This window comes from Chenopodium album, chromosome 27, assembly GCF_948465745.1.
Source record: "Chenopodium album chromosome 27, dcCheAlbu1.1, whole genome shotgun sequence".
In the NCBI taxonomy this organism is placed as follows: Eukaryota; Viridiplantae; Streptophyta; class Magnoliopsida; order Caryophyllales; family Amaranthaceae; genus Chenopodium; species Chenopodium album.
Genome location: NC_137860.1, coordinates 35,033,926 through 35,046,367, shown reverse-complemented (window position 1 = coordinate 35,046,367; position 12,442 = coordinate 35,033,926). Strand labels below are relative to the sequence as shown.

The following is a 12,442-nucleotide window of genomic DNA, read 5'->3' as shown; positions in this document are numbered from 1 at the left end:
GAACTTTCATGATTTTGAAGTTGCTAACCAGAAAGTACATTGCAGGCCATTAAAGGGTTATAGGGTAAGGACGCTCACAATAAAATCAGGTTCAACGGTTTTCATAAAATAGACAATGAAGTTATGAATAAGTATTACAGCAACCATATTTGAGAGCCAATGAATGGAAAAGATGAATTTAAACTACAAATATGTGCAGGTTAATGTGTGTTGATAAGGATGAGACATATTTCTAAGAATGCTTAGATCAGCTGTAAACAATTGTTTTAACCTAATCAAAGGTCGCAAGTGTAAGCCCTGCAAATGTAGTAACACTCGAAAAAAAAAAAAAAAAAAAGAAGAAGAAGCTTCAAGTGTATATCTTCAATCCACCCTTCAGTATGTCCAAAACAGGAGAATAACAATGATCATAATTTAGTAACTTCTGCCCCAATACGACCACTTCTTAGCTGGCTTTCCAGAAGCGAAGCAAAGGGTACCTGAGCAATGGAACAAATCACTTCCGCTTTATTAAGACAGCAAAAGAACACTATATAATTAAATGAGCACCAGTTTAGGAAAAAACGATGTCACTACAATGCAGGAGCTTAGAATCATGCATTAAGTTGTCTAAATAAGTGACAAGAAAGAGCTTGTACCTTCTTCCAGTGCTGGCTGATCAAATGGTGAGCACAAAGTCTTTGCGGCCCCTATTTCTCCTTTTGTACGCGCTTTGACATCTTTCTCAACTTCCTAAAGAGACGAAAAAAGAATGTACATCTCTTAAGGATAGCATCACATAGAATTTAAGTTGCAGCAGTTCCAAAAACACATTTGGTGGATCTAGAGATTTTATTCCTTGGGGGAAGGGGGGGTTGCATATATTCAATACCTCCACAAGTTGTGCATCACCGTGCAAATTTTTTCAATATTACAAACTATCCTGGTACTAACACCCTAGTCTACACAAAAAATTACTTAAGAAAGTCAATACAAAAATTAAGATCTAAAGCGTCCACTCATGTAGGTTGCATGCATTTGATTGCAGTGAGAAGAGTCACGGCTTTCTTCCAATGAAACAGCATGTATTAGATTTTCCGTAAGTTGGATTCAATTAGATTACATCAATTTATGAGAAAGTAACACGGTTGTTCCTATCTTGAGAAAGTAACTTCTATATTAAGAAAAAAGATCAGAAGAATGAAGATAAAGTGAAGAACTTTCAAAAAATATAAACTCAAATATTATGTAAAATCCATGTTACCTCTTCATCACACCAAGGAGCTAATATAAGTTTCTTTTGTGCCAATGCTTCAACAAATTCTTCCCACGTCCTAACTTGTTTAACACAGGCATCTCTCTTCTCCTTTGCAACATCAAACAAGTTTTGTTGAATTGTGTCCAACAATTCTCTCACCTGATCGACCATATTGGTCATTGGTATATCCTTCTTGGCCGAATTGTCACGTCTAACAGCACGAGCCTAAAAGTTGATAAATTTGTTAGCTTCTAAAATTATCAAACTGAGAATAAAACTGATGTGGCAATAGCTGTATTAGAGCCACAAGTGATGCACCACTACTAAAGTTATCCCAGGAGATCAAGTTGTCAATATTTTTACAAACATAAAAATAAAAAGATGCATAAGCACACATTTAATGAGGCACTCCTTCGCCACCAAGGCATGAGATAAAAAAGGCCAAAGGGACTAGTGCCTGAACTTTGAACTATTTGATTTCAGTGATGATATGGAAAGGAAAAAAAAGAGGGAGCAGTTATTCATTGCCCCTCAAATGAACATTTTGCCACAGCAGCTATACAAGAATACAACCATGCTGAAGTTAGTCCAACGGGGACCATTTACCATTCAAAATACCTCACAAGTCAGAACCAAATCAGAACAATGACTACAAAATCATATCTCTTTCACGCAATATATCATACAATGTGCTTCTTAAAAACACAAAAAAACTGCTAGGAGTTAGCATGGTTTCTGACAAGATTACAGCTCTAATTATGGCAGAAAGGAAGAACAATGCTGATTATATTGATAATAGGTGAATTACACTAATAGAACGATAATTCCACTTTCGAGAGGTGGATTCTCTCCTAATATGAGCTTTCGAGAGGCTCACTCTCTCCCAATAACATAACCTTAACAATATTCAACCTCCTCATTATTCCTCCTAATGAGGCCTATTTATAGAAAAACTCTCATAACAAACTCTAACTTACTCCCCAAGCAACTTTTATAGGCTATGACTAACATACCCTTCCCCTAATATTGATGCCTTGCAAAACCATAACCTTCAGTAACAAACAGTCCATCACATTACTGCACCAGCCATCACAATCCGTCACTAAAAGGGAACTTGAAAGATTCTTGTTCAGTTACGAACTTATGATGCTATTTCAGCACCTCAGTGAGTCAGTGACCACAAATCTGTAATGTATTACAAACTATTCCAGCAACAAAGGGGCAGAAGGACTCAGCAGATTTGGTAATGAAACACATAAATAAAAACACTCTAAGCATTTCTCTGTACCATCACATAAACCATTGAGCAGATAGCCAAAAAATTTTAGATAAGAAAAACATACAGCATGAATTATAACAATTTGGAAGAGACATGCATCAGATTTACCTGACTATTGGCCAAATCCTTTGGTCCAATCTCAAGCCTCAATGGAACACCTTTCATCTCCCAGTGTGAGTACTTCCAACCTGGAGAATAGTTATCCCTAAGATCACACTCAGCCCGAATGCCTGCTTCAGTCAAAGTTTTGACAGTAGAAGCACAAGCATCGAAAATTCCTTGTGTATCGGCATCTTTAAAAGGAACAGGTACCACAATGACTTGGATAGCTGCTACTTTAGGTGGCAAAACTAAGCCTTTGTCATCACCATGTGTCATCACCATAACCCCTATCTGCAAATAATAAGAATGTAAATTCAGACTTTAAACAGGAATCATATTCAACAAAAATGTGGCATGATCAACCCATCCTATATTGAAACAATTTCACCCTCTCTTGCCCCCTTAAAAACCCTCATTGGTATTGTTCCACATGGAGAATGTAGATAACAAGATCCTTAATGATCAAATGAGTATAGATTAGCTGACTAGCTCTCCGCTTCTCCTATCTCTTGGCAACAGTCTACAGTGTTCCAACAGAATAGGTCCATGAGTTGAACCAAGATGCAGCAGATGGGAAAGTTGCACAAAAGCTCCATTCAAATAACTTTAACAAAAATAGCAAATGGTGGAAAGCAAACCGTTCTGGTACTGTACGCCCATGAGTTCTGCCAGACCATTGCCTTCTCTCCTTTCTCATTCTCATAAGTGATTTCAAACATCTTTGCAAAATTTTGACCCAAACAATGTGAGGTTGCACCTTGAACACCACGTCCAGTGTTTGGAATAAATGCCTGAAGTAGAAAAACGATATAAAATTTAGGATTTTATGCAACAAGAAAAAAATTGCCCTTTCCCTCCATCTGGTAATGTACTCAGAGAAGGTCTCGTCCTAATTTACATAATACAACACTCATCGTGATTCCAATATTCAACAAAGAAAAATTCAAATAAAAAGCAGCTTCAACTATCACTTACTTCAACACTTGTTGTGTAATATCCACCTGCAAACTTCTCCATTTCACTTTTCTTGCCCTTGACCACTGGAACAGCCAAAAATTCTTCATATATTCGCCGGTAGAGTTCCAATATATCAAGAACCTAAAGCAGCAATCAAAATATGCGGCAACATCAAGTTTTTTGTTTTAGCCATTAATGGATGATCAAGACCACTTTAAAATCATGTGATTTGAAAAGGAAAAAGAAAAGTACAAAAGAATTTAAATGTTACAGGTTACCCTTCAACATACAACAGAATTTGTATACAGGAAACACCAGACTCTATCAGCTTCACAGTATGTGACAAACTCTTGAAAAAAGTAGTTCAAAGAGCAGCACAATTAGATTTAAGTTGGGACCACGTTACCTATAAATCTATTATCACGTAGTACACTTCGTTATGCGAAATGAGCACAAGATTGCAATACGCTTGTTGGGAGATTATCATACATTTGGGGGTTCTGGTTGATATGGTTATTCAGATCATAATACAGTGTCAGATGATACGCCCCGGGCAGTACTCTGTATATGCTGAGGTGAGAGAAATTGAGAAAGGACCTTTGTCTATAAAAAAAGGTGAAAATTGATAGCTAAATCTGTAAGAGTAAATAAGATTACTTCTCCAAAAAAATAAATAATAAATAAATAATAAATAAATAATAAAATGATAGTACTTTTTTTAAAAGTTACTTTTTCCTCCCCGGCTCATAAACTAACCCAACTCTCTGTCTCTCCACCTCTCCCTCCCTGCAACTGTACAACATGCCTGAGCACAGGTAGCCGGCATAATTAACTGATATTGATGGAATCAAATCACTCAGATAACCAACACTCCCAAAACTACATTTTCATTCTTTTTAATTTAATGCATTTATGATCTAGATTATTTGTTCCTCTTGATTTTTTGCCACTTCCATTTTCCCCATGACAAAGCTCACCAGAGAAGATAACTTATAGCCAACTAGATAATAATACCAAAATGACAAAAGCCCCAAGTTTTTCAGCAAGCAAATCTAGATGAACTGGATCACATAGTACAGTGAATTGGCATGCAAATGTATTGAGAATTGGAGCATATCACTTAAGTCAGAATTCTAGGGGGTGGGGAGGGGAAGGGAGGTTAGGGCCTTAGGGGCTGCTGGGCGTATTAAATTATTAATCTCCTCAGGGCAGTAAATTGCAATTCAGGTCTTGATTTCCTATTAATCTTAAACATCATTCGCCAATGCCAGTAAGGCAGTACAATAAAGTATTTAGTTCAACTTGCTAATAGTTAGCAAAGTACGCTACATGTGGTCATACCTCAGCATCTGCCTCTTCCTGTGTTGCAAAAGCTGTATGGCCTTCTTGCCAGAGAAATTCACGACTCCTACAAACACAAGAACAAGCATATATAAGCTTTTATATAGAGGATCATTTGCATGTAACAAAGATTATTAAGAACTACATTTCTCTCTCACAAGACCAATTTCTTAGAAAATACTTTTGTTACTGACAAACAAAAATTAGCTTTTATCCTTTCTACAGTACTTCTACCTTTGTTTTTAACAGATTAAAAAAAGCCTTTGTATATCATTAACAGAAGTATGTCCAAATCAATAATCATTTCTTGCAACTACCTGATAGAATTTCATCTAGACTTTCTCTTGACTATACAAATTATAACAGCTCAAAACGGGAAATCAAAATTCTTGACTAAAAGATTAGTGCTTTCTAAACTTACATACACTTTGTAGATATAGTAATCTTGATCTTACAATCACATGTAAGTAGATAGCAACATTAAATAATAAATGCTTACTGAAAAGTATGACTACAACATGCTTCATAATACTTTCATTAACTACCAGACCTACAGGATAGCTTTTTTTGCCTACCACTATATGGATCTTTATACTAGTCTTTAGAAAGACAAGAGAAAAATATATGTATTATCCAATGGAACCATCAAGCATAGTACGCTAAAGGAAAAGAAGGAAAATGCACACTGTGTAAAAAGAACTTAAAAGGCACTTTGTAGAAATGTATACACTATAGACTATACTACCTGATAAAAGGAGTAGGATTGCTAAATTCCCAACGAACAACATTACACCACTGATTCAATCTTAGAGGCAAGTCACGGTGTCCCCTAATCCACTTTGAATAATATGGGTACATAACAGTCTCACTAGTGGGACGAATAGCAATAGGCACCTCCAAGTCAGATTGCCCAGACTTTGTTACCCATGCAACCTGATGAAAAAAATTCAACTATTAGAAGCATGTAATATTCCGCAAAGTTCAACAATAAGCAGAATAACCCCAAAAAATTTTACTAACAGCTCTCCCAGCCTGGTCCAAACTAGCAATAGAGCCAGTATTCCTTTGTCATCCTTTCCCTACCCATAGTTTCAAAGCTACTGCTCAATATAATAAATGTCCTCATATAAACTTACCTCAGGGGCAAAACCTTCAATGTGATCTTTTTCCTTCTCCAAAACACCAGGAGAGACGAACAGCGGGAAGTAGCAATTTTTAATCTTCATCTTCTTGATTTCCACATCAAAAAATTCCTAAGATTTTGAAAATATAGAATGACGAAAATAATCAGGGAAGATGTTCGTATCTCTATAATTCAATGCAATAATCCTCACTAAAGATTTTTCTTTAACCCTGGAAACTTATATTTACATTGAGCTTTATAGACAAGTCAGGAGTTGAATCAAACTAATCTAAACTTATCTAAGCTTAATGCCCCTTTTTCTAAATTGATATGAGCTCGTTGATCCTGAAATCAACTTTTAAAGGTGACAGTAAAAGCCTGAAATCAGCTTGTTTCATACCCTATCTTCACTGAGTCTACTCTTCTAGATTAAGAAAATTAGAAATTTCCCCAAATGGTTGTTGGCAAACATTCAGTTGAAGCTTCAATCAATCAGCAATTGTCATTCTAAAACGACATGAGATCAAGGGGGGATTGAGGTTGGAGTTGCTTCAAGTAAGGCAACGACCTTTGATTCTTATTGCAACTAAGAATATTTCAAATTGACCCTGAACATTTGTCCAGCATGATTAAAATACTCCTAGACTATCATTAATAATAATAAAGGACGAACAAACCATATGCTCTATTTAGTTCACTTCAACCGAAATCTGAATCCTTCCCTCAATCACTATGGCAAATTTCAGAAAAAAATTAACTTTGTTTAAATCCTTCTCAAATACTTCTAATAATGTATCATGTACATAATCCTTAAACTAATACATCATGCTAATACACTAAGTCACCAGAGTCCTTCCTCAAAAGAGCTTGCAACATAACTTTGAGAGATATAAACACAAACTATAGCAAAATACAACTGAAAATGAAACCAGGAACCCTCCCTCTTATCCAAATTTGGAGTAGTAATGCTATATTGCAGCCGAACATTCAATAAAAGTTTGTTTTACACATTACAAGCTCACAGAACCCTGACTCACTAAGCAATAAAAGATCACAACCACAAAAGTAAGTCGATTACTAAAGGCATTCACAGTTTCTTTCTACTACAAGTTTCGGCATCTTATTGAAATAAAAGATAACAGCTGCTCACTTGCATAGCCTCCCAAATCGCCATAGTCCACGGCCTCAGAATGTAACACCCAGAAATGTCATAATATTCAATCATCTCAGAATTCACAACAACCTGCATTATCAATCACACATATATAGCATTTCAACCCAATAATTCAAGTTACCAAGTATATATTTACCATAGTATAGAATAATAAATCAAATACCTCAGAATACCACTCCCCAAAATTCTCATCCTTCTTGTAAGTTAGCCCTAATCCAGTTTCTTTCTTCACCTCCTTTTTCTTCTTCCCGGCTACAATTCCAGGTTATTAACAACTACATTAATCCTCCATTAATAACAAAATACATTGTAATTAGCATCGAAAAATCACAAACTCACCATTTTTAGCCTTTGGGTCACCAGTTTTAGCCTTCGAATCACCAGACATTATGAACAAAAGCCTGCAACAATTAGCAACTAAATTTGACTCATTTATCAAAATAATTTCTTTTTGCCAAAGAGTATTAATAGCGAAATTCTAAAAACTAAAGTTATAATCTTTCAGTTATTATAGTTCAATAATTCACCTTAGAAGAACCCTAAATTGACTATTCAGAAATTATATAAACGATTAAACTGTGGAATTGATATTTGATAATTTAAAATTAAAATTAAAAATAAAAATAAAAATAAAAAAAATCTTACTCTACCTCAGAAGCTGTTTCAATGGAGGAAAGAAAGCTCACAAGCCGCTACAATGGAGAAATTTAAGTACGCCAGATTCAAGAACAACATGAAGAGAAAACATTCTTCTGTATTTACTGTGTGTATTTCATCTTAATTACTCTGTTAGGCCCTGTCTTTTAGTTCAGTAAAAATAAGTTCAGTTCAATAAAATTAATTTCAATTCAGTAAAAATTATTTCGATTCAATAAAAATAAGTTCAGTTCAGTAAAATTAATTTCAATTCAGTAAAAATTATTTCGATTCAGTGAAAATAAGTTCAGGTCAATAAAATTCAGTTTTCTTACAGAAGAATTATAATAGAAAATCAGTAAAAAAAAATAATTTCAGTTCAGTAAAAATAATTTAAGTTCAGTAAAAATAATTTCAGTGAAGTAAAATTAAGTTCAGTTCAGTAAAAATAAGTTCAGTTCAGTAAAAGTAATTTCAGTTTAGCAAAATTAAGGTGAATCAAACAGGACCTTACTCCATGTAATTAAAAGGGTTAAAATAAAATAAAATTTTGAAAAATGAAGTTTACTAATAACTCTTTTTTTGGAAATAAGTTCGTTTATAATAACCCTAAGGGTTTTATGTACACTCGTGAAACACTAGATTAGTCTTAATATGTCACGTTTCTTAAAGTACCCCAATATAATCTCGTTAGCTGGAGACTCGGAGTAGTTACCTACGGGCTACAGTACATAGTCTTGTGCTTTTGCTCCTAAAAAGAAACAATTAGATCAATCTTTTTCAACTAGTTTGCTTGCTCTTATGAAATGAATTTCTAAAAGCCATGGGAATACGAATACCTTTTAGAGACTCTTCCCCCTTGCATACCTTTGGGGAATTTCATCTTAACCCAGATTTTTGGTTAATCTAGGTAGATTGGGAAGGTAAAGTCCGCCTCATACTATTTGGAAAAGCCATGGGAATTTCATATGGACTCAATTTTAGTATAATACCTAATCTATTAGAGAGTACATGCATGAAAAAGATGAAATTAACTAGTACAATTTGGTGTAGGTTGATAAGACGGTTTAGACACAAATAAATGAGTATGTAGGTTTTTTTTTCTTTTTTTTTTTTTTTTACATTTACTTAAAATTAAATCAACTTCCTTATTAAAAAACAATGTATAATCTTTAATGGCCTTATTTCTATCACTCCATTATTTATATAACGGATAGCTAACTTTTGTCATAATAAATTAAGTAGGCAAAAGTTTAAGATTAATCTAGTCAAAGTAATTATCAATGAACCTAATGATTTATTAACCTCATATAAAACAACACTTAAGTTTGATCCCTAGAACCCTAAATATGACTAGTAAATACACCTAATGTGTAATGATGGAAGAAAGGACTCTTGAAAAAACCAATTGCATGTGAGAATTGTCCATCTAAACTCCTCAAGACCTCAAGTGTGAGGATAATGTAAGTTTGTTAGGCCAAAAAGAAATGGTGGGCCAGCCCTAAACAGACTATAATATTTGGATTTGTTCAAAAAAGTGTACTGGGTTGGGCCCAAAGTTTTAAGATCATAAATTATTTTGATTTTTAATAGTACTATACTAATATTCTCATCAACAAACCAAAAATTAGATGGATCATGATTCATGAATGTGAATGATTATCTTTGAATGAATGTAAGAATGATTATTTTACTTTACTTTTAACAGGTAAAAAAAAATTAATCAATCAGTAAGTACTGATGTGATATTCATTTTTTGCCATTCAGTTTTTTTTTTGTTGGCTTTGGATAAATCCCTCTTCTAAAAATCTAAACTTCATCATGAAAAGAGTATGGAATGAAGAGAAAATATAAAATTATATACCGTAAAAAGTGTAAATCGTGTATTATACAGAGTACAATTATTCCGTATTTATGCGTTATATAGTTACATACTCGTATTTATTATTACGTAGTCCATATTATTTAAGGTTATTCAATATGAGTAAGAGAGACAAATTTAATATACTTACAATTGTACAGTTAATGTTCTTGGAAATTTTAACCGATTTTTTTGACTAGTTGGAGTAAATCAATTACAGAGTAACAATTTTTATGAACTCTGACATGTTTGCCAATTGCCAATTCATCATCAGATTACCACGAATTTATGAAAAGACATTTGTTTTCTTTTAATGATCATGCAACGATAAGATTGACGGATGCCCGAATTCAAAGTTTTAATCTCGTACGATACTACAATTATAGTACCTACAATTAAAGTTTATGTTGTTTTTTAGCCATATTTTTTGAAGGGAAAACAATGCTTGAAAACGACTAGTAGAACATGCTAGAGTTCAAACTCAATTTTAAACGTTACTTTGAGAAATCAAAACTATGAAATTATCTTATAGAAATTGCTTTTTTGTACAATGATTAATCTACATCAGCTTAATTCCCCGTATAACTATCTAATCATGTTTGAACCCTTTTTTTTCTTCTTATAATATAATAAATAAATAATTATTACAAAAAAAACATCGTATTCGTAACAATTACAAATTAAAATACAATCAACAAGTCAAACTTGCTACATGACATCATATATTTTCCGATATATCATATCTCTAACACATAAAGGTAATACCAGTAATTAACAAAACCGCTAATTTGCCAAACATGCTCTTTAAATTCATGAACGGTACTGCCTGGGTCCCGCAATCAGCATTCCGCAATGCCATTCTTGCATTTTTGGCAACGTACAATTAAAAATCTCAAGAATGATTTCCTTGATTTTTAATGCGATGTACAATTATAATAATCGTATAAGTGTGCGAGTGATTTGTTAAGCACGTGAAACATAAATTGTCCTAGTGTGTAACAAAGCTGATGCTTGGCATTAAATAGGAGTATAAATGTATAATTGTATAAATCATAGTGTAACCGATCGATCACGATATAATACGAATTTATTCTATTACGTACATTGTTTGATTGTATCATTGCAAAAGACATATTGTAATAATAGCTTATAGTCTTGTAGACCAAATAATGGCATATGAGACACTTAGAAGAGTACAAATTTTGTCACCTAAGCACAATGCAATACTTGCTCATATTCACATGTTTTTCCTCTTCAATTCATTTCATCATATAGCTCAATATAACGTGATTTGATTTGCATGATGCATGCCAACTTATATATAACCCTCCGACTACTCCCATGGGTAGTTTCCGAAGCACTCTGTATTATTATATATATGTTACTCTGTGTATAATTTTTCATCTGGTTAAAAACGTGACAATTATTTTCGAACAGAGAAAATGACTCGATTAGTACTCGTAATGATATCAAACTTATATGGAGTAAATAATTTTGGATTACCAATCACATGGCAAATGTACGGAATGTAACATGCAATGAGGGAGGGGGTGCTTTTGATGACCTAGAGATGTGCATAATTCAATAATTAAATTTAAAGATATGGGTTAGTCGTAGTAAAAGGAGCATGAAAAATTCCAATAAATTGTCCTTTAATTTGACAAGCACTGTTTACATCATAGACTGCTTTTTTTGTTTGCTTGATGGCCCGAGTGGGTCCCATGCATGCAATTTTGGCCTCTACAAGTGGTGACCCATTTTTAATTGTGCCCTTAACTTGTGGGATTACCTTCACCTAGCTAGTGTCCTACTGCCTTGCTGTCTCTCCTTTTACATAATCTACTCATCATTTAATAAAGACTTTGTGAAATAATATTACGTTCACTTTTATGTGATTTGGGATAATTAAGGGTTAAGATAAGTTGATCTGTTAAATATACTAGCTAGTATACAAGTATACTTGTACTACAACTCTACGAGTAATGAGTTCTCTATAGCATATAATTTGAGTTTTTAGTTTTGGCCCTATGACCGTCCCGTCCTTACGTCCTAACTTGACCCTAGCTAACCAAAAAGGAAACAAACTAAAGATAGTTAAGTATAAGTCATGTGAAGTTGCTGAGGTTGTGCCGTTGTGGGTATACATGTCACGTTAGTTTACTAGATGATATATAGTTGTTTAAGTTGTTTTCACTTAAATGGCATTTTTGATAGATATAAAACTTGTAGCCATGTTTGGCATTTCGTGTAATTAGATTTGGCAATACTATGATGAGAAATTATTATAAATTTATAATTAGGGGGACCAAAGAATTTGATTGCAGAGATAACAGGTAAAGTCTAAGATTCACCTTAGATGACCACCAGCTTAGACTTACCTACAACATACAGAAGATGATGAAGATAATAGAATATCTGCCATTTTTTTTTTACACCAAACTTGGACATCACACTTATACTTGCCAACATTGTTTTTTACCTTTCACATTTCTACCCTTATACAACATCCACGAGGAAGTACTACTACCTACTTGTAAATCAACCTTCTTGCCACATTTTATGTGTTTTCATAAGGTTAAATTTGACCTAAGAAAGAAAATAATGATAAAAAAATTCATACTTGCATATATTGATGATCTAAATCGGATATTAAAGTTTAATTTGAATTTAAATTGACATCCAATATGCAACATTAAGAATAGCATTTTGTGAAATTTATCAAAAATAAGTTT

General features: G+C 33.5%; 1 protein-coding gene across 1 annotated transcript; it reads right to left on the bottom strand.

Annotated features, from left to right (window-relative positions):
• Positions 1-74: 74 nt before the first annotated feature.
• Positions 75-7,983, bottom strand: LOC145620691 (proline--tRNA ligase, cytoplasmic-like). The gene is made up of 13 exons (XM_081675398.1): positions 7,864-7,983; positions 7,553-7,614; positions 7,377-7,465; positions 7,190-7,282; positions 6,053-6,169; positions 5,662-5,849; positions 4,917-4,983; positions 3,594-3,716; positions 3,257-3,409; positions 2,625-2,909; positions 1,244-1,462; positions 639-732; positions 75-479 (listed from the first exon to the last, which is right to left on the bottom strand). The coding sequence occupies exons 2-13, from the start codon at positions 7,599-7,601 to the stop codon at positions 415-417; spliced, it is 1,542 nt and encodes a 513-aa protein (XP_081531524.1). The 5' UTR covers positions 7,602-7,614; positions 7,864-7,983; the 3' UTR covers positions 75-414.
• Between the last annotated feature and the right edge of the window lie 4,459 nt (positions 7,984-12,442).

Coding starts and splice junctions, on each gene's coding strand:
- LOC145620691 (XM_081675398.1), bottom strand. CDS start 7,601: ATGTCTGGTGATTCGAAGGCTAAAACTGGTGACCCAAAGGCTAAAAAT. Junction 3,717..4,916: donor AGGAAGAGGCAGATGCTGAG/GTATGACCACAT, acceptor TTGCTGCTTTAG/GTTCTTGATATATTGGAACT. Junction 1,463..2,624: donor AGGATTTGGCCAATAGTCAG/GTAAATCTGATG, acceptor ATCAACTTTTAG/GCTCGTGCTGTTAGACGTGA.